This window comes from Phyllostomus hastatus, unplaced genomic scaffold (assembly GCF_019186645.2).
Source record: "Phyllostomus hastatus isolate PE091 unplaced genomic scaffold, TTU_PhHast_1.1 phas_contig_38, whole genome shotgun sequence".
NCBI lineage: Eukaryota > Metazoa > Chordata > Mammalia > Chiroptera > Phyllostomidae > Phyllostomus > Phyllostomus hastatus.
Window position 1 is genome coordinate 25938753 of NW_025333869.1, and position 24827 is coordinate 25963579.

Consider the following 24827-nt stretch of genomic DNA (forward strand, 5'->3'; position numbering starts at 1 on the left):
AAATGAGGGCAAAATTAAGGACAACAATGCGCTAAAGGCTGACAGCCCAAGCTCCTCATTCCGGGATACAGGGTTTGACACACATGGACTCCAGCTGACCTTCCAGTTTCATTACCATGGTATACTGTCCACACATGCGGTTCGCAACCTTGTCAAACCCGATGCCCTCTTTTTATAACAAATATTTTATAGTGCCGCTTGATTATTCTAAAATGAAATTTGAAGATTATAACATTTTACTTATAGGCATAACTTCATAATGCCTTAACTGCAATGTAAAAGAAAATAAACAGAAACATTTGTATAATAAAACACGTATTTTCAGACGAGACTATACTAGAAGACAGACACGCATGGGCAGGCACACGCTCCTTTATTTCCAAAGTGTCCCCCACCCCAGGGAGGAGCTATCCCACCCCTGTGGCCCCACACAAGCCCTCTCCCAGCGGTCACAAAGTTCAACAACCTCCGCTCCTTCCGGAGAATACAGCCCAGAGGCAGCATTGCAAAGTTAGTAAGAGGGAGGGATTTCAAATCATATCAATTGTGGCTGAAATGTGGCTCCATCACTCCACTGCTGCGGTAACCTAGCTGAGTCTGGGTTTCCACTGTAAAAGGAAGATGTCGGCATGTTTTCCAAAGGGTTTCTGTGAACAGTAAGTGAACATGTGGAGCATCTACTTCCCTACATAACATGTAACACATGCTTACTAAATATTAGCTGTTGGACTACGTTATTATTCCTGAATCCACCCTGTGCTGTGTCTCAGCTTATGCCCATCTTACTGCCCCAGCAGAAACAATGCATGACTGGAGACCCATTTATCAGAGACCCAACAATGGGCCCACGCATAAAATAAGAAGTTGCATCATATGACTCTGTGACTGTTTCTGAGTTTCTCCAGTATGCTGCCCTGCATTGAGGTCATTTTTATGAACTGGGATCCCTTCTTCTCAGTTAGAGGGCCAAGAGTATGTCTTACATGTCATATAAAGTACCTTGAACTCAGTTTGTACCGATTTAGTGAGCCTACTGAAAACCCACCCCTGGTTGTTGGTTCTGTACATTTTAGCTTCAAATAGCGCAGTACAGACAAGGAAGGAACAGCTTTTCCAGGGAAAGCACCTCAACCACTGTGGTCTCTTTGGAGAGGGAGGATCCTCAGGGCCAGTCCTCATCCCTGTGGATTGATTCCTTCCGCCAACAGGCGGAGCGACAGCCCTGAGCATTCTAGATTATACCATAAGAAAGTAAAGAGTAGTGGCAAAAGCTACAGAAATACTTCAAAACAAAACGAATGCCCAAGTTAATATTTGGAATAAAAACAAACACTGCTCAGACTAAGGAAACACAAAGGCCCAAAAAGTAACACACACATCTCTGGGCAAGGGAATGTACCCTATTTACATATAGGCATCTTAATTTACATAAATGGACTAAGGAAAAGTGGCAACTGTCAATAGTTACAAATCATTCTCTACAAAGCAATGCTACCAGTGGCTATCTCTGAGTAGTGGAATTTTGGGTGGGGGGGGGGGGTTCTTCCCTTTGCTTATTTATAATTTCCATTTTTTCCTATCATATTGCTCTTATAATAAGCATTTAAAATTACATAAAGCTATTTATTATCCACTGGCAATGTATGAAACTTCAGGCAAGAAACTATTCTGGTGAAATCTTCAGAATCTGCAGATAAAACAAGTATTTATGTCTCTCAAATCATCTTGGCTCGCAGCTTCAAATCAGAACTAATACAACTTAGTTTCTCTCATTATCCCCTCAGACCTTACAAGTTTTGCTGCTATAGGAAGTCAGCACCGGGTACTAGAAAACCTCGCTATTAGTTTTTGCCAATTTCCCAGTGGATAGCTACCAACTCTCTGGAATAATGAGATAAAGAGAGGAAAGGAATTGTTTCTAAATCCGTATTTTTGCACAAGGAGACCCTAGACTCAGTGAAGTGATTTATAAAAATTAAATGCACACACTTTTTCTATATAGCTATTTTAAAGTCCTGTTTCCCCACAACTCTCCCACTAAAGAGCCTCTATGGAATCATAAAGGTCCCAAGAGCAAAACGTCACTCAGGTAAACACTCCCGTGGCAATGCTATTCTCACTGCTCAGGGAGAAAACAACACAGAAAGGGCTCAGGAGGAGGGGAAAATGCTGCCTCTGCCAAAGCAGGTATGTTCCTCAGCCCAACAAAACACTTCAATTTACACTAATTCAGTTCAACAAGCATTTGTGAAGCACTTACCATTACAGAGCACCACGATGGATGTTTATTCATGTCTTAATTCATGCCTATATAAATAAGACATGTCTGCCTTCCTGGGGATCACAACTCTACTCTGGGAGACAAACACTTCTAAACTGTAATATATGGCAGACTCCAACAGAAGTTTTAAAACTGCCCTGGTAATACGGGAAGGGAGAGATTAAAACCGTAAGAATTTTGAAAAAGATTCTTTTCCATGTATATTAAATAGTCACATTTAATTAAGTTATTTCTCCATCTTAATCGTGAAGCCCAAAATAGAGGTGGCAGAAACGCTCAGCTACCAAAAGCAAGCATCAGGGTTGTGAAAGCTACACACTAAGATCCCTCGGACTAAAAATAAAACTTAAGGGACAAGTGCCTTACAACGAGGAGGATGTTGGGAAAAGACTCACCAACATCAGAAGGTCCATACTCGGCATCGTCCTCTTCCAGCCGCACTTTCAGGGCCTCCCCTCTGCGAAAGGGAACCAGGTTTGTTTACTTCTAAAGCTTTTAACTATCGCGTCGACCCGCCTAGATTAGCTAGAGCAGACAAGAAATGGTTCTCTCCCTCCTTTGAGAGCTCGGGTTTCACTCCCAGATATCACACTCCACCCCCAGCACCCCAAAGCAGCGAATCAGAACCCTGCTGGCACTAGGCTTCCCTCCGACAGCTGACCAAACGAATCCAGACCCAGCCTCGCACAAAGCAGTGCCCCCAGGTAGGTACCAGGGGTACTGCCCAGCCCGCCCGGACCACGGCCCGGAAACCTCGAACTCAGCCCATTCAACCTAACCCCGCGGAGAATCGGACTCTAAAGGCGGCCCAGTCCCTGGGTCCAGCAGCCACAGAACTCTCTTTATTAACAGCTGGCTTCGCTCTCTATAGCCCTCCCTCCCTAGAACCCTTTCCCCTCTCGGGAAGATCAGCAAGTCTTCCAGCCCTAGCAGTCCGTGGGAGTGAAGTTTCAGATCCCGCTCCCTCCCGGCCCTGGCATCCTCTCCCACCCGCTCGTGAACCTTGCATTCACTCAGACCTCAGGGGTCGACGCGCCCCCTTACGCCCGAAGCGGAGCCCGCCCTCAGGGGCTAGCCCCTCAGTCCCCGCGGGCCCCTTCCTACTCTCTTTACCCCTCCTACCCGAACCCCTTACCCTCCAAGTCTGGACCCTACTCGCCTCTCCCAAGCCAGGACCCACCTCCCATTCGGTCCCGACCGGAGCCTTCCTCCCCAAACCCGACTATCCTCCCTCCTGCGGAGCCGGGCGGACCCCTCCACCTCCTCAGCCCGGAACCAGCTTCCCCGCTCCTTCCCTCGGACACCCTCGCCAGCGAGGGTCTTCTCCGTGCCACCGATTGGTGAGTGGCTAGGTTCGGGCTCCCCCTGCGGCCGCCGCCGCCGCCGAGATTAGAGGCCCGGCCGCGAGCCGCCCCGCCCCTCCCCGCCCGGAAATGGCTCCTCGGCCGGCGTGCGCGGCCCCGTTGCCCGCCGGGCGCACGCCTCCCCCGGGATCCACGGTGCGTGCGCGTCGCCTGCGGACTCGCCCGGCTGGCACCCTGGCCCTCCTTCCCCGGCGGGTCACTAACCTCTGCTTCAGGCTGCCTTTTTAAAAACCAAAGGGCACTTGTAGCTTTTGAGAGAGTTGGCCTGCCGAGCACTACAAACTGATTGAAATAAACGACCTAAAATGGGACTCTAAAGGGGCTTTTGAAGTTGTCCTTTGTTTTACCTGGATACTTCCACAGAGGTCAGTGACAAAGGGACATGAAAACTCACTTAATGGAAATACTATCCCCATCCTCCCCTCCCCCTACAGAAGTGTCTCCACTACAGCTCTTGGGGGAGGAAGAAACTTTCCTCTACCCTCAAGGTACTTTCCACTGCTCTAGTTGGAGGTGAAACAGCCCTGGCAGGGTACTCAGCGGGTTAGAACGTGTCTCCATAGGTCAAGGTCGCGGGTTCTATCCCGAGTCAGGGTACATACAATAGTCAACCAATGAACGTATGAATAATTCAAACAACAAAATCAATGTTTCTCTCTCCCTTTCTCACCCTCCCTCTAAAGTCAATCAATCAATAAATAAAATAGACATGAGACAGAGTAGCAAGAAAAATGACCAAATTTAATTACATACCTGTGGGTGGGAGCTCCGTATGAGACCCCCACGTGCCTTAGAGGTTAAGGGGCAGAAGGGGAAAATGAGGTATTATATGACATTCTGAGCTATAAAGTAAGGCACCTTGGGGTTTCAGAAGGTAATTGCAGGGAAGAGCGCATGTTCAATAATTAGTAGTTTGCCCTGCTGCATAGATAGGTCATAAAATGTTATTCGTGGTGATAACTCTTAGCATGGGCCAGGCCCCTAATTTAAATACATAGTAAAGGAGAGAAGGGGGAAGGACAAATATTTCTCTTAAGCCCGTAGGGTCTCAGTTGCTTTTAGCTCAAAATAATCCTCATACCACAGAGGCACATCTTGAGGTGTCCTGGACCCTACAAAGTGTCAGGCAAAAATGCCACCAATACTACTTTATTTTTGTGAGCAATGTTGGGAGCCATCTAATATTTAAGGGAATGTGCCCACCAGGATCACAAAGGTCACCCTTCATTTCCAGATGAAATAACTAAATCTCAAATAAGTGTTTCATGACTTGCCTATGTGGTCATGACAGTAATTCAGCAGAAGCAGAAGGCAGCAGCATAGTTACATGTCACTGACCAGTAATCTGCATACTGTATTTTTTCAACAGACTTTTCTTAGATGACACCAAGAAGGAATCTTGGAATCTTAACAAAAATTATACTAATAAGGGCACCAATTCCACCCCTTCGCAAAATGTCCAGACACATTCAGGGTGTCATCACCAGCATTATTACCCTTATCTAGGATGAAACTCCTTGTTATCATAGCTGCCCTTCTCTGTACAGCCACTCAGTACTTTCCAGTTTCCCACAGAATGGTTAAGACGCTGAAGGAGTCAAACAGTTTGTCTCTGGGCTTCCTCATGCTCACCCCCAACCCATCAAAAGTCCCAGACATCTCTATCATCCAGAGCCCCTGAGTCAGGCGCTGCCATTCCATATTCTTACCCCTCTTGCCTTTGTCCCTCCATAGACGTGCATTCTCAGGTCTGAAGGGTCAGAGGGCGTTCTGGGGCCTCCTGCCAATGCCTACTCATCGGGAGTTGCTTTTTGATTCCAGGCATGTCCTCCCCACTCACCATCCCCACCCCTCTGCATTCTTTCTTTTTCAGACCCTAGGATCTGCCCTCCCTAGTCTCCTTGCCTGCTACCATACACCCTCTAAGCTACAGTCTCTATGCCGGCTGACAGGAGGGGGGCAGGGACTGCATCTGCTTTCTTCCTACACCTCTGCAGTACGACTTCACTGCTCCTAACACGTGGTACGAAGTCTGTTGATTCCTCCCAGATAAGCAAACCAATTCAACCATAGTGAACAATCCTTATCGTTATGGACAGAATGTTTGTTTCCCCCCAAAATGTATATGTGGAGGCCCTAAGGTCTGATGTGATAGTGGGGCTTTTGAAAAGTAATTAGGGTTAGATGAAGTCATGAGGCTAGTGCTCCCGTAGTGGAATTGGGATCTTACCAAAAAAGGAGGAGACACCAGAGTGTCCCCTCTCCCTCTCCTTCTCCCTCCCCAGCCCCACCCCTCTCCACACACACACACACACACACACACACACACACACACACATACATGCACAGAGGAGATCATGTGAGCACACAATGAAATGGTTGCCCTTTGCAAGCCAGAAAGAGGACCCTTACAAAAAACAAATCTTCCAGCATCTTGATCTGGGACTTCCCAGCCTGCAAAATTGAGATAAATAAATGCCTGTTGTTTAAGCCACTCAGTCCATGGTACTTTATTATAGCAGGTCAAGCTAAGATGCTTACTTTGCCAAAAACTATGCTAGGCACCTTTACATCTAAGGCCCTATTCATGTCCTAACTTGCCCAGGTCAGGTGACTCTCATCATCACTCAACAGGTAAACATGGCACAAGGGCCCAGAGAAAGTAAATGATCATCCCAAAGACACACAGCAGGAAGGGGTAGAGTTAGGTTAAAAAATGTTCTTCACATTCTGTTCAGAGGACCTAAAATATGCTTGTTGATTAATCAGAATCAAAGGGTGTTAAAAACAGAGGGGCCTTCCGCTATTTGCCAGCTCAACCACATGGTATAGACATAAAGAAGCCAAGGCCCAGAGAGGAACTTGACTCCTGACAGTTCCTGGCAGAACCCAGAGGCCATGTGTGCGCATGTGCGTGCATGCGTGTGTGTATGTGGTGGTAGTCAAGCCACTCTGCTCCTCAAGCCCACACTCCCTCTGACTGCAGAGTAACATCAGGAATTACAAGAGAAGCAGCCAGAAATAAAAGATGCCTGAGGATTAAGGCGAGAAAAATTCAGCCTTCACAGGGGAATCACATTGTACCAAAATGGAACAAAATCCCCACTAACTATGCCTTATGTGGCCTGGCTGTATCAGTGAGCCCCTGGGAGAAAGCAAGAGAGAAGAGAGCAAAGGGGATATAAATAAAAGAATTATAATTCAGAGAGAAGAGGAATATGAAAAAGCAAGAAGTGTTGGCCAAGGAGCAGGCACATGTCGAGACATCCTTCCCCTCTTCCTTCAGACACTCACACAGCAGCAGCTTCAGGGAGTCCTATGAAGAAGGGGCTTAGCTGGCTGAAGGCAGGCAGAGGTGGGGCCACCTGGGGTTTCCATACTCAGAGCGTGGTTCCCCATGAGCAGCACCTAGGAGCTGCTTAGGAATGCAGGGCCTTGGAGCCCCACTCCGGAACCTGAGTGCATTTTAACAAGATTCCGAGGTAATATATGTGCACCTTAAAGTCTGAGTAGCACTTCCCTGGACAGCCTGCTTGTGGAGAAAGTACTCTGTTTTTATTAAGATTGCATGTTGATTTGAGATTATTTGAATTGGTTGTAATGAAAAAGAATGGGAGTTGAGGAGGAGAACTAAAGCCCCCCAGGTTGGTCTTTGGTGCCACCACGGTGCCTTCCAGGAAAACATAAGATTGTGAGGGGTTAGAAATCCCTTGGGGGAACCTGTGAGGGATGGAAATCCCCACTGAAGACAGAGGGCTTGGGCACAGGAGGGGAGTGTGGGAGAAGATGGTCTGGGATTTTTCTCTCCGTGTGGTTTCTTTAACTCAGCCTGAAAGACCTCACTGCAGTAGTTATATCTACCAATTGGTTAACAACTGGTGCCAGCTATTCTGGTTCTGCTTAAAATGGCAGTTTGCCACGGCCGAATTATGATACCCCTGCCCCCCTACAAGAGCACACACACCCACTCTAAAAAGCCAGAGCACACTGCCCACACTTCCATTCCTGTCCCTGACATCCCCACTCAGTCGGGAATCTTCCTGAAAGCTCAGGTCAAGACAGGGCCATAGACAGATCTTAACAGGTGTGCAGCTTCTGAATCCCTCCTAGAAAGAAGTGGCCCACAGGAAAGTCCCCTGCAGGACTCACAGACGCTAGAATGCCCTGCCCAATGGGGCAGGAAACCAGCCAACACAAGCAGGCTGGGTTGATCACAATGGAACTGGCAACCAGAGAAAGCAGTTGCTCAGGGCCAGCCAGCAGTGGGAGTGCCCACAGCAGGGAGTGTGTGCCCTGACGTCGCCACCTGGGATGCACAGCAAGGTGCGGCGGGTCACAGAGGTGCATGTCCCAGGTGCCAGTACAGACAAAAGTCAGAAAGCCAAGACCTCAGGGAACCAAGAGTTCTTTGTCAAGGAAGCCCCACCTTTCCCTAGGAAGCCCCCCTACTGCTATCCAGGCTGCATAATCACTCCCAGCAAAAGCATCAAAAACAGACTGCGTTTCAAAATCCACTGCTTATCAAAATCCAAATAAATACAAATGTTCTTGGGCAGAAGGAAACTCACTGGGGCCTGAAATGACAAAGCAGCTTTGAAGGCAGGTGAACAGACTTCCACCCTGAAAGCAGCGTGTGACCACTGGCAAGCCAGCTGAACTCTGAGCCGGGGCTTCCTCTGTCGTGAGGTGAAGGCTAAGGGCATGCACCCCAGAACTGCAGCGGCAGTTGCAGGGTGTGGGCGCCTGCACACAGCACAGTCCTGGCCCACAGGAGGCATTCAGGAACTACGAGTCTAAGCCCTCTCCTCACACGTCTAAAGTGAGCTCAGAGATGGTACCAAGCTGGGCTCTGTGACCTGCTCACCCAAGCCCAGTCTTCTGACCTTGTTGCTCTCGGTCTGGTTTCATTTCCCATCGGGACCTGATTCTGATGAGTAGATTTATCCTTCCAACCAGTCCCCTGCCCCATCTAAGGCACCACAGGCCTTTCCAAGGCTTGTCTGAGAGCTACAGCTGTTTTCCTGCAGGGTTTGTTGTTTGTAGATCAGTAGGTCCCAAACAAGCAGACTCAACACCCCCCTTATGGGAGTTACAAAATATAGTTCTATTTTTAAGCTTTTGGGTTTTTTATCTTTTTTTTTTATTGTTTGAATACAGTTGTCTCCATTTTTCTACCACCCCTTTCCCCCACCCAACCTACCCTCACCTCCCCCCCCCCTTTGGCTTTGTCCATGGGTCCTTTAAACATGTTCTTCTTTGACCTTTTCTCTTCTGTCCCCCATTATCTCCCTCCCCTCTCCCTTCAGGTTACTATCAGTTTGTTCTTTATTTCGATGTCTCTGGTTATATTTTGTTGATTAGGTCCCATTTATAGGTGAGATCATATGGTGTTTGTCTTTGACTGCCTGGATTATTTCACTTAACATAATGCTCTCCAATTCCATCCATGCTGTTGCAAAGGGTAGGAGCGCCTTCTTTCTTTTTGCTGTGTAGTATTCCATTGTGTAAATGTACCACAGTTTTTTGATCCACTCATTTACCGATGAACATCTAGGTTGCTTCCAGCCCTTGGCTATTGTAAATTGTGCTGTTATGAACATTGGGGTACATAGGTTCTTATGAATTATTGTTTCAGGATTCTTAGTATATAATCCCAGCAGTGGAATTGCTGGGTCAAAAGGCAGTTCCATTTTTAGTTTTTTTGAGGAAATTCCATACTGTTTTTCACAGTGGCAGCACCAGTCTGCATTCCCACCAACAGTGTGCTAGGGTTCTCTTTTCCCCATATCCACATCAGCACTTGTTGATTTGTTTATGATGGCCATTTTCACTAGTGTGAAGTGGTATCTCATTGTGGTTTTAATTTGTAAGTCTCTGATGGCTAGTGATGCTGACCATGTTTTCATATGTCTCTGGGCCCTCTGTATGTACTCCTTGGAGAAGTGTCTGTTCAAGTCTTTTGCCTATTTTTTAGTTGGGTTGTTTGTCTTCCTGGAGTGGAGTTGTGTAAGTTCTTTATATATTTTGGAGATGAAACCCTTGTCCAAGATACCATTGGCAAATATATTTTCCCATACAGCTGGTTCCCTTCTCATTTTGCTGATGTTTTCTTTAGCTGTACAAAAGCTTTTTATTTTTATAAAGCCCTATTTGTTTATTCTTTCCTTTATGTCTCTTGCTCTAGGGAACACATCAGTGAAAATATTGCTATGTGAAATATCTGACATTCTCCTGCCTGGGTTCTCCTCTAGGACTTTTATGGTATAATGACTTATATTTAAGTCTTTTATTCATCTTGAGTTTATTTTTTGGTGGTAAGTTGGTGGTCAAGTTTAATTTTTTTGCATGCAGTTGTCCATATATCCCAACACCATTTGTTGAAGAGGCTATTTTTACTCCATGTTATGCTTCTGCCCCCTTTGTCAAATGTTAATTGACCACAGAGACATGGGTTTATTTCTGGGCTCTGTTTTGTTCCATCGGTCTATGTGTCTGTTCTTATGTCAGTACTGGGCTGCTTTGATTGCAGTGGCCTTGTGATATAGTTTGATATCAGGAATTGTGATCCCTCCTACTGTTCTTCTTTCTCAAAATTGCTGAGGCTATTTGGGGTCATTTATACCCGCACATTGGGGTCTTTAAAGATTTTATTTATTTTTAGAGAGGGAAGGGAGGGAGAGAGAGAGAGAGAGAGAGAGAGAGAGAGAGAGAGAGAGAGAGAGAAACATCAATGTGCGGTTGCTGGGGGTCATAGCCTGCAACCCAGGCATGTACCCTGATTGGGAATCGAACCTGCAACACTTTGGTTCACAGCCCGCGCTCAATCCACTGAGCTATGCCAGCCAGGGCAAAAATGTATTTCTTATAAACAGGGAATGTAGTACTTGCACGTACAATTCTTTACAATATAATAGAATGTCCTAACTCTAAAAGTGAAAAGCCATATGAATAACATCATACATGAAGTTGGCAGATGCATCAACTTACAATGGATAAGAAATCTACTTCTTATAGAAAAACTGAAATGGAGTTTTTCACTCATGTAACTAACTACAGACTGGCCTTTCACCTACACGAGTGTTCTGGCAGGACATTCAAAAGATGTGCAGGATTCAGGCCAATTTTTCACTGTGAGGGCCTGTCCTTGTGATGTCTGTGTTACAAAACATCTAGCTGGCATCACTGAATGCCAAAGGAACCACCCCCTTCATTTTGACACTACAACTTAAAGAGTTTTCAGGATGCCTCCTAGAGAGTTGGCCTGCCCCAGTAAGACCTGCCATTGTGGACCTATAATAGGAAAGCACTCCGGCACAAGACTCATTTCACTGTCCACAGCTAGAAAGGACTTAAGCATCACGCAGGCCCATGAACAGGAGAATCTCCAAGGACTTTTCAAAATCCCTGCATAAGAGCTCTCCCGCAGACATAGTGAATGAGGAGTGGGGCCCACACACCTGTATTTTGAGCACCCCAAGATAACAGCTGCTAAAGTCCGTGTCCATTCTCATCAGTTTCTATGCTTTGGCCCCACAGCCAGTGCAGACTGAACCAAGAAATCCTCTTTCCAGCCCCAGAAGCCCAGGCCCAGAAAATGGAGTGAAACCTATGGGTTCTTGTGCTGGTTTTGGGACTTATGTGCTATGTGGCTTTGGATGCACTCTTTGCCCCCTCTGTACCTCAAAGCTGGGGAGAGAGGGGAAGCTGCTCTTCAGCTCTGTCAGCTTAGAATTCCCAATGCCCCACTTGGATTACACTTTCCAGAAGTCCCTGTTTGGAAACTCCACATCTCTGTCCCCTGGTTCCCAGGTAGGGCCCTCAACCATGAGGTGATTTGGTTGGACAGAGTGTCTTTCTGTTTCCATCTGGAGGGTGAGCGATGCTGCCAGAATGCCCCTAGCTCCCTCCTCCACCAGCGTTGACACAGATAGGATGCAAGAAGGAGGCCCAGTGTAATGTAAGTCCTGGATAAACAGAGGACTAAGGGAGTAATTACAAACCTTGGCCCTCAGCTACTCTGTGCCTCGCTCTGCAGAACTGGTTTCCAGGGCTGACTCACTCAGAGCAGCTGAGCTTTGCACAGCTGAGCACACCTGCATCCCAATCGCAGAGGTCGGGGTAGGAGGAGAGGGCATCCATCTTTACCAGAAGGTGAATACCTTTTATGTTTTTAAAATGTAAATAAAGGAATTTTCTCTGGTAGGTTTTGAGAGAACTAACCCCATGCCCGGGGGATTGACCTAGGAGGAATTCAGGATGGTTTGTGCTGAGAGCACTGGATGAGCAGGAGTTAGCCAGGAAGAGAGGGGCAAGAAGCGTGTTCTGGGTGAGAGAACTGTATATGTCAAGGCCCATAGGAAGGCCAGTGGGGCTGAGAGATGAGAGTAAGGGGGAGGGGAGGGAGAAGCTGGTGTGCTGGTCAGTAGGGACAAATGTGTAGGGCAGGTGTACAAATACACATGCCTTCAGTGGCCCAGGCAAGTCAAGTGACTGCTACCATTTGGGAATGTAAGCCTCAGGCTTATTTATTCATTTGTTCATTCAACTATTATATGCTAGGTTGCAATATCCTAGAAGGGGGATGTATGTAACATTGTGCAGACTAGATCATGCAACTTACATTCTAGTGGAAGGGGACAGAGAGTGAACATACTAAACAAACTATATAGTAAGTTGGAAGGAGCCAAGGGCTAAGGAAGAAGAAGAAGCAAAGCTGAGTATGAGAAATAGAAAGTGTGGGGCCTGGGGCAGAATGTCCCGGGTGCTGCAATACTAAATAAAATTTAAATGATAACGTAGGCTCCACATTTTTATTTTCTGAACAAAGTCAGAAATCCAGACAATTTGGTAAAAATCTCTGTTTTAAAATTGTGATGGAGCCTTTGCTAGGACAACTTCAGTTCTTTTTGTTAAACAACGGGAACAGCTTTGGCAGCCCAAGGCAGAGGCCAGTGAAAGGGTGTCGCTGCCCCATAGAAGCAACCTGCAGATATTAACAAGGAGGCTCACAGCCATCTACAGAGAGCTCTACGTCCTTCTATACACCCAAGCTGGTCAGAATTCCTATTTCCTTAGGAGAGTCCCAGAGGGGTTGCCCACAGCCCCTTCTGTCCAAGCTCTTTTGGGAGGACAGGGGCATGGCTTCAGAAAGGAATGATGCTGTCTCTGGAGCAGAAATGATGCAGAATGCTAATCCTCAATCACACCCGATCTCCTCGGGGCACTGGGAGTCAGAGGTAACATGCAGGTCACTCTTTATTCTCAATTAGCAAAAGGAAACAGCAAGCCAGTGAGACAGAATAGTAAGAAGCTAGGAAAATTCCTTGGCAAGAGAATAGGAAAACTGAGACATTTATATCCAGGAACAGATGGTCACCAGGGTGGAAGGTCCTGAGTGCCTGGCAGAGGGCAAAACTGGGAAAAACAAGGACCTCACCCCCAGGGTAACCTTTCCTCCCTGGAGATAATATCTAGGAAATAACATCTGGGCCTCAGTCAGACATATTTTAAATGCTTACTCTTACTATGCACTTTCCAAATATTTAAACCATGTCCACTGATCGCCCATTCAAACATCTAACTCAACACTCCCCGGTTATCGCACTGTCGTGGAGTCAAGTGAACTGGTTTCATTTGAATAGTCCTACAGGTCCCTTCCATCCACCTGTCATCCCGGTCCTGTAGAGCAAGTTGGTTATAGACAGTGTGGGCGTACTCCTGACCCCAGCTATCCCTCTCTAGGGAAGGCTTACAAAGTTTCTAGTTGGGGGCTGTCTCAGGACACAACCTCACAACCGTAAACAAGTAAAATCTGAGGCCTAGTGGCAGTCAGCCACAGCACACACATGAATAAGGATCAGCAGAGATTGTCTGGGCCATACCCCAGGCTATGCGGAAAGCACTGACCTGGCAAGTCTTCCATAAATGATAACCCATAGCACTGACCATCTGTCACTAGATGTACTGATCTATGAATTAGGTTACACAGGGAGAAGGTGACCTCAAAGGGAAGACACCATACAAGCTCAGTTAACTGTTCTTCTTGAACTCGGCCCACAAGGCCTCTCACAATCAGCTAGCCCCTGCCTCTCTCCACCTTCATTTCCCCATTTTTGCCTCACCCTAAACATTATGTCCCAGGCATACGTAGAGTGATCAGAGAATTTATTATCTTATCTGGGACACTTCTGAGACTGAGGAGCTAAGTTTTCTGGGACAACAGGCATAAACTGGACTGTTCTGAACAACCTAGGACATCTGGTCTCCCAACCCATATGGAACTACCTAAAGTCCCATAATATGCCTAGTGGGCTCTTATATTCCCAAATTTTGCATGTATTTTACCTTCTTCTTAGACCATCCTGTCCCACCTGGTCCACTTAGAACACATTCCATAGCTCAGTCCTTTGTGGATCCTTCCCCAAGACTCCCAGATGGGGCTAGGGTTCTCCTTTCCCTGTGTCTGCACTGTCCCTAACACAATGACACTCTATCTTAATTTCTATGGCTCCCACAAGACCAGTAACCTCTTGTGGACAGGTATTATACCTTTCATCTTTGTGTTTATGTTACAGATACTCAAGAAGTATGTGCCTAATCAATGGTTTTGTGATTAGCTTGGAGAAGAGGTGGGTGTGAGAACTACCTTCAAATGTTTAAAGGGTTGTCATCACAAAGAGGGCCTAAGCTTGATTTATGTAACTATAAGGATGGAACAAGAATATTCACTGGAAGCCTCAAGGAGCTATATTTCAGCTTTATATTAAGAAGAACTCTCTAGCCAACAAGACTATATAGAAAACAAAGAGGCAGCAGAGAGTTGTTTGACACTAGAGCTGTTTTGTTGACTAGCATACATTGGGTAAGAATTTTGAGGCAACGATTCAGGAATGTAGTGGGTGAATGGCCTACCTTAGATTCTGTGATTCATTCATTCATTCATTCATTCATTCAATGAGTATTTCCTGGGCACCAGGCATTGCACCAGGAGATCCATGAATTAGCACAAAGCAAACACGCCCATGTAACCACCATGCAGAACAAGGCCTTATGATTAGTAATAAATAAGACAGATTTAACTTCTGACCTATTAGAGCTTACAGACTTATAGGAGAGATACATGTAATTGTAAGAATTATTAGGTATTAAAAATTAGTATGAGGGGTGAAATTGGGGTGGGGGTCAGAGAAGAGACATTTAGGGTGGAAAGGCAGGAATGTAGGAAGCTTGTTTGGTTCCATACCCTTAGACCTTTCTGGAGAGCTCACGCTTCTTTTCTCTTATCTGATGCCTGCTCTTCCAGTTGGACAACCTCCCTGAGTGCTGTTTTAGACCAGTCCATACCTGTCAGCTGCAGTGCTGTGAGTCTTTCTCAGATGACAGGTAACTAGGTAACTTGGATCATCCCAGAGAAGACAGGTGGGTGACCACATGGGGTCTTTAGTCACACCCCTTTTTTTCTTCTCCTCTTCTCTGAAAGATCATCAGAATGCTAGTCATACACTTCAGGACAATAGAAGCACAAGCAATGCCATAGTAGGTGCACCCAAGAGCTTGACAGAGGCTCAAACTCTCAGAGCGCCAATCTTTATCAAAGCACCCAACAGTACTGGCCACAATTCAGAACTCCATGTACAAAAGACAATGGGTGAGCAAGGGGCATATGATCACAAGACCTTCTCCTCTACACTAATGGGGAATAGCATCAGGATAATACACCAGCCATTCAAGAAATGAATGCTTGATTCTGATAAACAAATTTTAAAGAAGATAATGCGTTAAGTCTTCACTACAGGCCAGGCACTGTGCAGGATGATTATATATGCATTATCTTATTTAATCATTAAACAATCCCTTAAAGCTGGCAGAATTGTTATTCCTTTTTTACAAATGAGAAAACTGAAGCTTAGAAGTTATCATAACTTACCTAGGGTCCTATAGCTAAAGAATGGCAGGCCTGAGTGTGTGTCTTCAGAGCCTGTGCTCTGGCCTCTATTCCGCAGAACCTTGCATGGGGTTAAATGAAATCCCAACAAAGTAAAGTGGGTCAAAATGAGCTACCTCCCTAAATAACAAAGGTAGGTAAGGAAGCCCTCGGCATTTTAGCAGGAGAGGAATCTAAAATCTGAGTTCACAGCATAGGCAAAGTCAAAAGAAAAACAATAAAGTAGGAAAAAACTTTTTATTATGCATATTATTACCAAAAGAAAACCTAATATATAATTCCTATGCTCATATAAGAACTAGCAAACAAACAGAAAAATGGGCAAAAGATATGAACAGAGATCACAAGAAATATACACAAACAGCACTTAAACATGTGAAAAGATGTTCAACCTCACTCGCCAAAGAAATGCAAATTAAAATTAAACAAAGTTAGCATTTATCTTTTATAAACTTGAAAAACTTGTAGGATGCAGCTATTAGGACCTTAAATGTATAATACATTTGAAAATAAGGAAATAATGTCAATGACTTAAGTATCCATTTTAAGAAATTATAAAAAGAACAGCAAGCTAAACCCAAAGAAAGTAGAAGAAAGAAAATAAGAGGAGCAAAAAACTAAAAATCAGTTCTTTGGGAAAAAAAGTAATAAAAATAATAACCCTTGGTAGAATTAATCAAGGAAAGAGAGAGAGAATGACAAATTTAGTTCAACATCAGGAATGAAAGAGAAGATATCACTATAGTCTCTAGATAAAATGCAAAGATATGGCCTATGCTGTAAATTTGTAAATGTAAATAATATGGAAAAATTCCTAGGAAAATACAATAGATGCCAACACAAAACTGACAGAGATGTTATAGCAGCCATTGTTTTTTAAAAAAATGCTTCAATGAGCAATTAGGAATACATTTGAAACAAATAAGGAAAAATTCTACACACATAAATTTGATAAGTTAGAAAAAAAAGCCCAATTTCCTGAAAAGCACAAACCACTACAATTTACCCACTATGAAATAGATCACTTGAATTGTCCTATAAATATTAAGGAAATTGTCTTCATACATTAGAGACTCCAAAAAAATAAATCTTGAGGTCCAGATGGTTTCACTGGAAAAGTCTAGCAAACATTTAAAGAAAAATTACATACATTTCATACACTCTCTTCTGAAAACTAGAAGAGAATACTTCCCAATTCATTTTATGGAGCTAACATCAACCTGACACCAAAACCAAATAATGACAGCACAGAAATGAAAACTACAGATCAATATCCCTCATCAATATAGAAGTAACATAGAAGCAATAATCTATGACAAATTATTAGAATTCAATAGTACATAAAAAGAATTGTATACTATGTCCAGGTGAGGTTTGCAAATGCAAAGTTGCTTCAATATCAAAAAAACAATCAGTGTAATCCACCATGTTAGCAAGCTAAAGAAAAAATTATGATGATCTCAATTCGTGCAAAAAAGAATTACTTGACAAAAGTCAACAACCATTTATGATAAAAACTCAGAAAAATAAGAATAAAAGGGAAGTTCCTCAACTTGGTAAAAAAAAATCTACAAAACCCTACAACTAATACTATATTTAATAGTTAAAGACTGAATGCTTGCCCCCAAAGATCAGAAACAAGGTGAGGACATCCACTCTCTCCACTCTTTACTCAACATAGTATTAGACATTCTAGCTAGTGTAATAAGGCAAGAAAAAGAAATCAAAAGCACACAGACTGGAAAGTACTAAAACTCTCCCTATTTACAGATGGTATTTATTCTCTATATAGAAAATTCCAAGAAGTCTGCAACATGTCTTCTAGAACTAATTCGTGAGCTCAGCAAGGCAGTGGGATACAAAACTAACATATAAAAATCTATAGACTGACAATGCATACATCAATATTGAAATTAAAAATGCAATGCCATTTACAATTGCTCAGAAAAACTTAACAGAACATGTACATAGTTTGCATGCTAAAAATTACACAATGCTGATGAAAAGAAATCAAAGATTTAAATATATGGAAAGACATACCATACTCAGGGACTAGAAGACTCAACATAGTAAAAATTGTCAATTCTCCTCAAATAGATACCCAGGTTTAACTTGATTCTTATTAAAATCCCAGCAAAAATTTTTGTAGCTATATCATTACATAAAGATTATTCTAAAATTTGCATGGAAAGGCACAAGGAACTAGAATAGCAAAGACAGTCTTAAGAAAACAAACAAACCTGGAAGTCTGTGATATTGTGCTTTATAATATGAAATACCATGTATTTCGGACCATAAGATGCACCTAGATTTTAGAGGAGGAAAACAGGAAAAAAAATTTGAAGCAAAAAATGTGGTAAAATATTTAATAACAAATAACATAATATTTCCCCAATGTAAATGTAAATAGAACTCAACAGCAGCATTAACAACCATTATTCCTTTCAAATTTGGGGGGTGGATGCATCTTATAGTCCGAAAAATACGGTACATACCTGGTTATCATCCCCATTCCTGGCACAGAGCTCCTAAGGTCTCTTCTGTTATTCAAAATGAGCCCCTTTTAACCACACCAGGGTTTCTGTCAATGAGATGACTTTTGGTTGCCAGGGCAAGCTTTCAGCCCCTCCCTCACATCTGAGGAGGGGAAAGAGGCTGGAGATTGAATCAATCACCAATGGCCAATGACTTAATCCATCATTTATGTCAGGGGTGTCAAACTGAAATAATTTTAGGACTGTATAAATGTAACTACTCCTTAACTGTTAAGGAGTTGAAATTACATTCCACCCTTTGAAGGCAGCTGCAAAGCTAATGTGGCCCCCGGTGAAAATGAGTTTGACACCCCTGGTCTGTGCAATAAAGCTTCCACAAAACCCCAAAAGGACAGGGTCTGGAGAGACCCTAGAGTGGTGAATGCATCCACTTGCTGGGAGAGAGGGGCACATCGGTTCCACAGGGACAGAAGCTCCTGCACACAGGACCTTTCTGGACCTTACCCTATGAACCTCTTCATCTGTCTTTTTAATAAGTCTTTATAATAAACTAGCAAACGTATGCAAATGTCTCCCTAAACTTTGTGAGTCATTCTGGCAAATTATAGAGCCCAAGGAGGGGATCATGGGAACACAATTTATAACTGGTCAGTCAGAAGAACAGGTGAACCTGAACTTGCACCTGGTGTTTAAAGTGGGGGCAGTCTTGTGGGACTGGGCCCTTAGCCTGTGGGGTCACTAGGCAGAGAGTGTCAGAACTGAGTTAAATTTGTGGAACGCCCACTTGGTGTCTCTGAAATGGAGAACTGCTGGAAGTGGGGAAAACTCCTGGACATTTGATGTCAGAAATATCAAGAGTAGAGAAGAAAATGAGTTTTCCCCAACAAAGTCTTACACCACTAGATATTAAGAGGCATTTAACATGATAGTTATGAAGAGACTGTGGTATTGGTGGAAAGGTAAACAAAGAGCATGGGGAAAAGCGCAGAGTCCAGAGACAGGCCACACATACACGGATGCTTCATTTTGATGAAGATGATACTGCAGAGAAGCAGGTTACAAACAGTGTTTTGAATAATGGTGCTGTATCAAGAGGATATTTTTATGAAAAAATATGGCTCTTGACCACTATGTTACACCATATACAAAAACCAAACCCAGATTGACATCTAAGTGTTCAAGGTAAAACAGTAAATCTTCCAGAACAGTGGTCCCCAACCCTTGTGGCACAGGGACCAGGGTGGGGTGGGAGGACAGAGGAGGCAGAGCTCAGGCGGTAATTTGAGCAGAGTCCCTGGGGAGGAGGGAGGTTAGGGACCCATGTTCTAGAAAATAATACAAGAGATAGCCTTGGGCAGGCAAAGATCTTTTAGGTAGGACACAAACACCACTGCTCTTTAAGGATGAGATCAGTAAACTGGGCTGTGTTAAAAATAAGGAACTTCTCTCTGCAGTGGGCAGGGAGACAGGTATGAGCAGAGCAAGGACCAGGAGCCAGGTGCAGAAGGTCACCAGGGTGGAAAGCTCTGGGTGCCTAGCAATGGGCAAACTGGGAAAACCAGGACCTCGCCCCAGGGTGACCTTTTCTCCCCTAGCATGTCAGAGGTCATGTGGTTTAGACGCCCTGACCTGTTGTATGGCTGGTCATGTGGTTCGGACCCTGCCCTCCTCACTGTCTTCCCCTGGCATGTTGCCGGTCATGCTGTTGCACCCCCTTAAAGCAGGAATGAACACAGGGTCCGGAGACAGCCCTTAGGCGTTAAGTTCCCAGGCCAGTGAGGTTGTCTCACGTCAGATACTCTGGGCCTCAGTCGTGTTTCAGCTCCAGGCCCAGAAAAGCCTCGAACCCAGACAAGCGAAGACATCATGGCCGACGTCAGGACCAGTCAGTAGAGGCCACGACCCTGAAAGGACACACTTGGAAAGCTGGTGAACAGTCTATTGGGATCCTGCCCTGAGGCCTCCAAATAAATATCCTCAAGCCCGAGGACGCAGTGCAGCTCTCTCTAGGGAGCATGCCCGTGCCTTTCCCCACCAGGCACGTTTTCCCTTGCCTCTCTCTTTCTTCTTTCTTTCCCCTCTCTCACAGTTTTTTACTACCACTCAAGACACTTTCCCTTTTTTAAAAAAATTTTTATTTACTTTTAGAGAGAGAGGAAGGGAGGGAGAAGGAGAGAAACAATGATGTACGAGAGATATATCCATCAGTTGCCTCTCGCATACCCTCAACCAGGGACCTGGCCCACAACCGAGGGATGTGCCTTGTCTGGGAATCGAACTGGCGACCCTTCAGTTCACAGGCTGGCACTCAGTCTGTTACAGAACACAACAAGGGGGGCCTGAGACAATATACTATTATTGAAAGAAGGCCCTGGGTCCGTTATGTCCGCTACCAGAGGAAAGACGTCTCTCAATGCCAGAGATTCGTGAAAAGGAAAGGAAATGTTTATTTAATGCTATGCTAACTTAAAGTAGTGACCTAATGTCTTTATCAAAATCCTAAAGTCCCTTAAAACACCCACAAACACAGTCACAGTCCTTCCTTCCTTCCCCCTTTGCCCAGTCCAGAGTACCGTATCTCAGGGAAGGAAAACGAAGTCCATGGCTCAGACAGTCCTCTGGTTCTTCCCAGTTAGTCCTCCATCTCAACTGGGAGACCTCCCTGGGTTCCCGGCACCCTCGGCTGAGTCACCGGGATCTCTGTTAAAACCAGGTGGTGGTTCCCCTTCTAAAGCTGTGGGGGTCCCCACTCTGTCCAGGCCTCGTGGTTCTCCCTTTCAGGGCTGCGGGAGTCTCCACTCTGTCAAGGCCGCGTGGTTCTCTCCTAAAGCAGCACGGTTCTCTCTAGGATGCAGGAGTCTCCACTCCGTCAAAGCTGCGTGGTTCTCTCCTCTCAGGGCTGGGCATGGCTCTCCCTCCTAAAGCAGCATGGTTCTCTCTCTTAGGGCTGCACATGGCTCTCCCTCCTAAAGCAGCATGGTTCTCCTTCCTAAAGCAGCATGGTTCTCCCTCAATGGCTGAAGTCCTCCCTATTCTGCTAAAGCCACATGGTTCTCTCTCAGTGGCTGAGATCCTCCCTATTCTGCTAAAGCCGCGTGGTTCTCTTTTCTCAGGGCTGCGCATGGCCCTCCTTCTCAGGGCTGCACATGGTTCTTCCTCTCAGGGTAGCATGGTTCTCTTTCCTCTCAGGGTTATGGGAGTCTTCACTCTGCTAAAGCTGTGTGGCTCTCTCTCCAATGGCCGCCAAGTCTGGGTTTTAAATCCCCGCGGCCAATCTTCCTCTGCAGCCTCATTTCCGACTCCTCCCACACTAGGCTTCACATGCCAGAATTCATATCCTTCCAGCTTTACTGGGCTGCAATCTTGAGTCTGGGCAGGCGTGGCCCCATGTCCTGGAGCCAATCTTCTCCAAGCTCCCACACAGGCGCTGTAGCTTGGGGGATCTGCCCCCAGTCACTTCTTGGTGGGGAAGTTACTTCCATTCCCCTGGCTCAGAGATGATCACAGCTATTTAACATATCTAAGCGACCAGCCAAAGGCTATAGATATGTTAAATGACCACGCCAGAGCTTAGCTGCAAGGCTGTTGCTATGCAAAACAGCTCTCAATGGTCCTGCTCCATTTGTCCCTTCCCCCAACCCACACCCTGGGTGGGGGGGTTTGGAGACATCTTAAAATCTCCTGGACACCTTAAGTTCTGGACCCCATTTCAAATGCCCATTTGGGGTCCCCCCTCTTGGCTGCACCCTGTAACAAGTCCACTGAGCCACACCAGCCAGTGTGCCTCTCTCTTTCTACAAAGCTCCAAGGACCCTTCTTTCTCTCTGTAACTTGTTTCCTGAGCCTGTGTCTTCTACCACTCACTTCTTCTACCTCTGTGACTTTCTAAGTAAACTTCCTCCTATAGTTGGAGTCTAGGCTCTGAATTCTTTCCTGGCCAGGACTAAGTACCCAAGTTGCTAAATCAAGGTCCAGTCTGACCCCACTGGTCTAACACTTGTGCCATTCTCATCCCTCCAACCTCTCCATCAGAGACTGCATTTGGAGACAGAAGAGCAAGCCAGGGAGGGGAGAATATATTTGCCACACAATAGCTAAGAATTTCTCTAATCATTAGTTTCCTCATCGGTTAAATGAGATACTATAGCTCTGTGTCTGCTATGTAGGAAGCGCTTTTAAAATTTTATCTTATACCTCTTACAACCGAGGACTCCAGGCAGGAGGACCGTACTTCACACCATTTCTGGGCAGACAGAATCTGCCTCCTGTTTTTGACACTCTACAAAGAAAGATGTCATCTTCCTCAGCCACCCTTTTACAATCCTCATAGACTGGTGTGGAGGGCAGTCCCTAAGGTTTCCCCTTTGTCCCCTAGCTGCAATCCACATGCAGACCAGGTGTCCAGTCCTAAGTCACACCACAGACGCATTCAGCAGGGCACGTGGGGAGGGGACCACAGCTTTTACCCTCAGCTGTGTCAGCCCGCTGTGGGGGATCCCTGAGTGAGCTCAGAGCGACAGGGAGGGACTCACCAGGAGGGAAGAAGCCCTCTCTCCTTTCAAACATGTCATGTATTGTGATAGTCACCAGGATTCCCAAAAGCGTGAAAGAGGGGACTTTTAGAACAGTATCAAAGGGGTCAGTCACCTCCTTCCTGCTGAGACAGGAGAAGCCAGAGCTCAGATGGGGAACATTCTGACCTGTGTGGGTGGAGAAGCATTTAGGGAAGGCCAAGATCAGAGGTCACTCCCCATTGTGACCCCACACCACCCCTCAGCAGAAAGGCTTGGATTTGTTTCTAGCTGCCCTCCTTCCTTTTCCTCCTCCCCAGGAGGAGGACGCAGAGTCTACAATGAAGCCAGGGGCGGTGAGGATAAAGACCCTCGAATAGGCCCATCCCCATGGGTTTTGAGGGCCAGAGGCTTCATGACTAGGACAGCATGAAGCACTATGTGCGAACCTGTCCGTAGTTTACAGAACCTGCTTGCACCCTGGCAGCCCTGACCCCTCCACAGCCCCGCGGACTGGGCATTAGCCTTCCCCCCATTTTACAGGCATCCAAGCTGAGTCTCGGAGAAATAGTTACTTACCCAACGCAGCTCTCAGTCAACAGACCTGTCCTACCTAATGGTTGGCCTCCATCAAGATACCAACAATAAAGACAGCAGGCATTACCACTTTGGAGCCAGGCATATAGCCAAATAGATGCTTCACTTCCGTTAGCTCATTTGCCTTCAGAAGGACCCAGAACTAAGTGAGAGTGCCCCATTTTACAAGCTTGGAGAAGGCAACAGCAATGAGAGCACACTTGGTGCCGGGCACTGTTCTAAACACTGTAATGTACACTAACCCCTCAGCCTGCCCAACAGTCCTGTGAGAATATGTGCCGGTATCATCTCCATGTCAGAGATACAGAAACTGAGGCTCAGAGACATCGGAGGCCACACAGCCAGCAAGTAGCAGAACCAGGATTTGAACCAAGCACTCTTACCGCTATTCCACATCTGGCAGTACAGACCCCTTACCCAAGGTAACACTTCCAGACAGAGTCAGAATCTATTTGAAACCCTTGCCCCACTGAAAACCCAGGATCTTCCCACCCAGCGATCCTGCTGAGGAGAGGGCTAGAGGGCTCCTCTGGGTCCTGTCCCTCCATCTAAGAGACAGCTTTCTGCCAGTCAGTCTCCAGAAACAGGACGCATGGAGACAGAGGCCTCCATGGTGGCATCTGGCCCAGTCACACCGACAAAGCTGGGACCCCAGCCCACCAACCTTCTCTGCCAGTTTTCCCCTCTCTGTCTGTTGCTCACTGGCTGAAACCAGCCCCCGACTCCTTTTCTCCTTTGGTCCCCACTGAAAGCTCTGAATGGGAGGAGGAGAGGGAGCTAGGAGGGAGAGTAGAGTAGGTCGTTGGCAAGCCCTGCCTTCCCCTCCAGGAAGAGGAAGAGGAGCTGGGTGGGGGTGAGGAGAGGGGCGTGGGGAGTGGTTCTGGAGTTGGGGAAGGGGTAGCTTAGCAACCACTGGCTCATGAGTCACAAAGCAGACAGGCTGGCCCACAGAACCCACAAGCCTTCCCTTTGACTGCCCTCTTGCTCCTTCCTGCTTGGGCAACAGTGGCTTCTCGCCCACGTGCTAGAGTGGGCACTTGCCCTGGTGAGTCCGGGAATCTGTCCGGGGCCGGAAATGGACACTAGAGCCAGACTGGGGCCCAGGGGAGGGCCCAGAGGGTCTGAGATGGGGAGAGGAATGTTCTGTCCCTGGGCTCTTGTGCATGTTCAGATTCCTGGTGCCTGGCTGGCTGGGGGCCCACGGGGTGAGGGAAGTGGGGGAAAGGCAGGCCTGACCTCTCTACAGCAGCTGTGGGGTGTGACCAGCAGTGTCTTATAAAATCAGTTTAATGGGTCACATCTAATGTTTCTGGGGTTTCCACGGCTTCTGGGGTCCCTTGAAGACTCTGTGATTCCGATTCAGAATGCACCAACTTCCTGTTCTTCCCAACACCATCCCTGGCACCCGAAGTCCCAGCACTTCGGCTGTGTGTGCATGTTCTCAGGCCCCTAGGTTCAGATGAATCACCATTCTCGGCTTCGGCACTTGTCATCTTTCCTCCACGTCATTTCATTCGTTTACTTAACAATACAATGGACACCAGCAAACGCACCTCCCAAACCGAGACATGATGTGTCACCACAAGTGTGACTTAGGTGCTCCCCCCCCCCCCCCCGCCGACCTGCCTGCTCTCA

The 24827-nt window shown here is 46.1% G+C and overlaps 1 protein-coding gene across 6 annotated transcripts in view; it reads right to left on the bottom strand.

Annotated features, from left to right (window-relative positions):
* Positions 1 to 3706, bottom strand: part of SGPL1 (sphingosine-1-phosphate lyase 1) — a 51339-nt gene extending 47633 nt beyond the window's left edge. For 2 of the 6 annotated variants that reach the window (XM_045842159.1, XM_045842154.1), the window contains exons 1-2: positions 3577 to 3706; positions 2677 to 2738 (exon numbers count right to left, since the gene is read on the bottom strand). In XM_045842159.1, the coding sequence (XP_045698115.1) occupies positions 2677 to 2703 (27 nt within the window). In that variant the 5' untranslated portion in view covers positions 2704 to 2738; positions 3577 to 3706. Of the gene's footprint in view, positions 1 to 2676; positions 2739 to 3461 lie in introns of all 6 variants that reach the window. The other 4 variants (XM_045842160.1, XM_045842156.1, XM_045842157.1 and 1 more) reach the window with 4 other exon arrangements.
* Positions 3707 to 24827: the final 21121 nt, after the last annotated feature.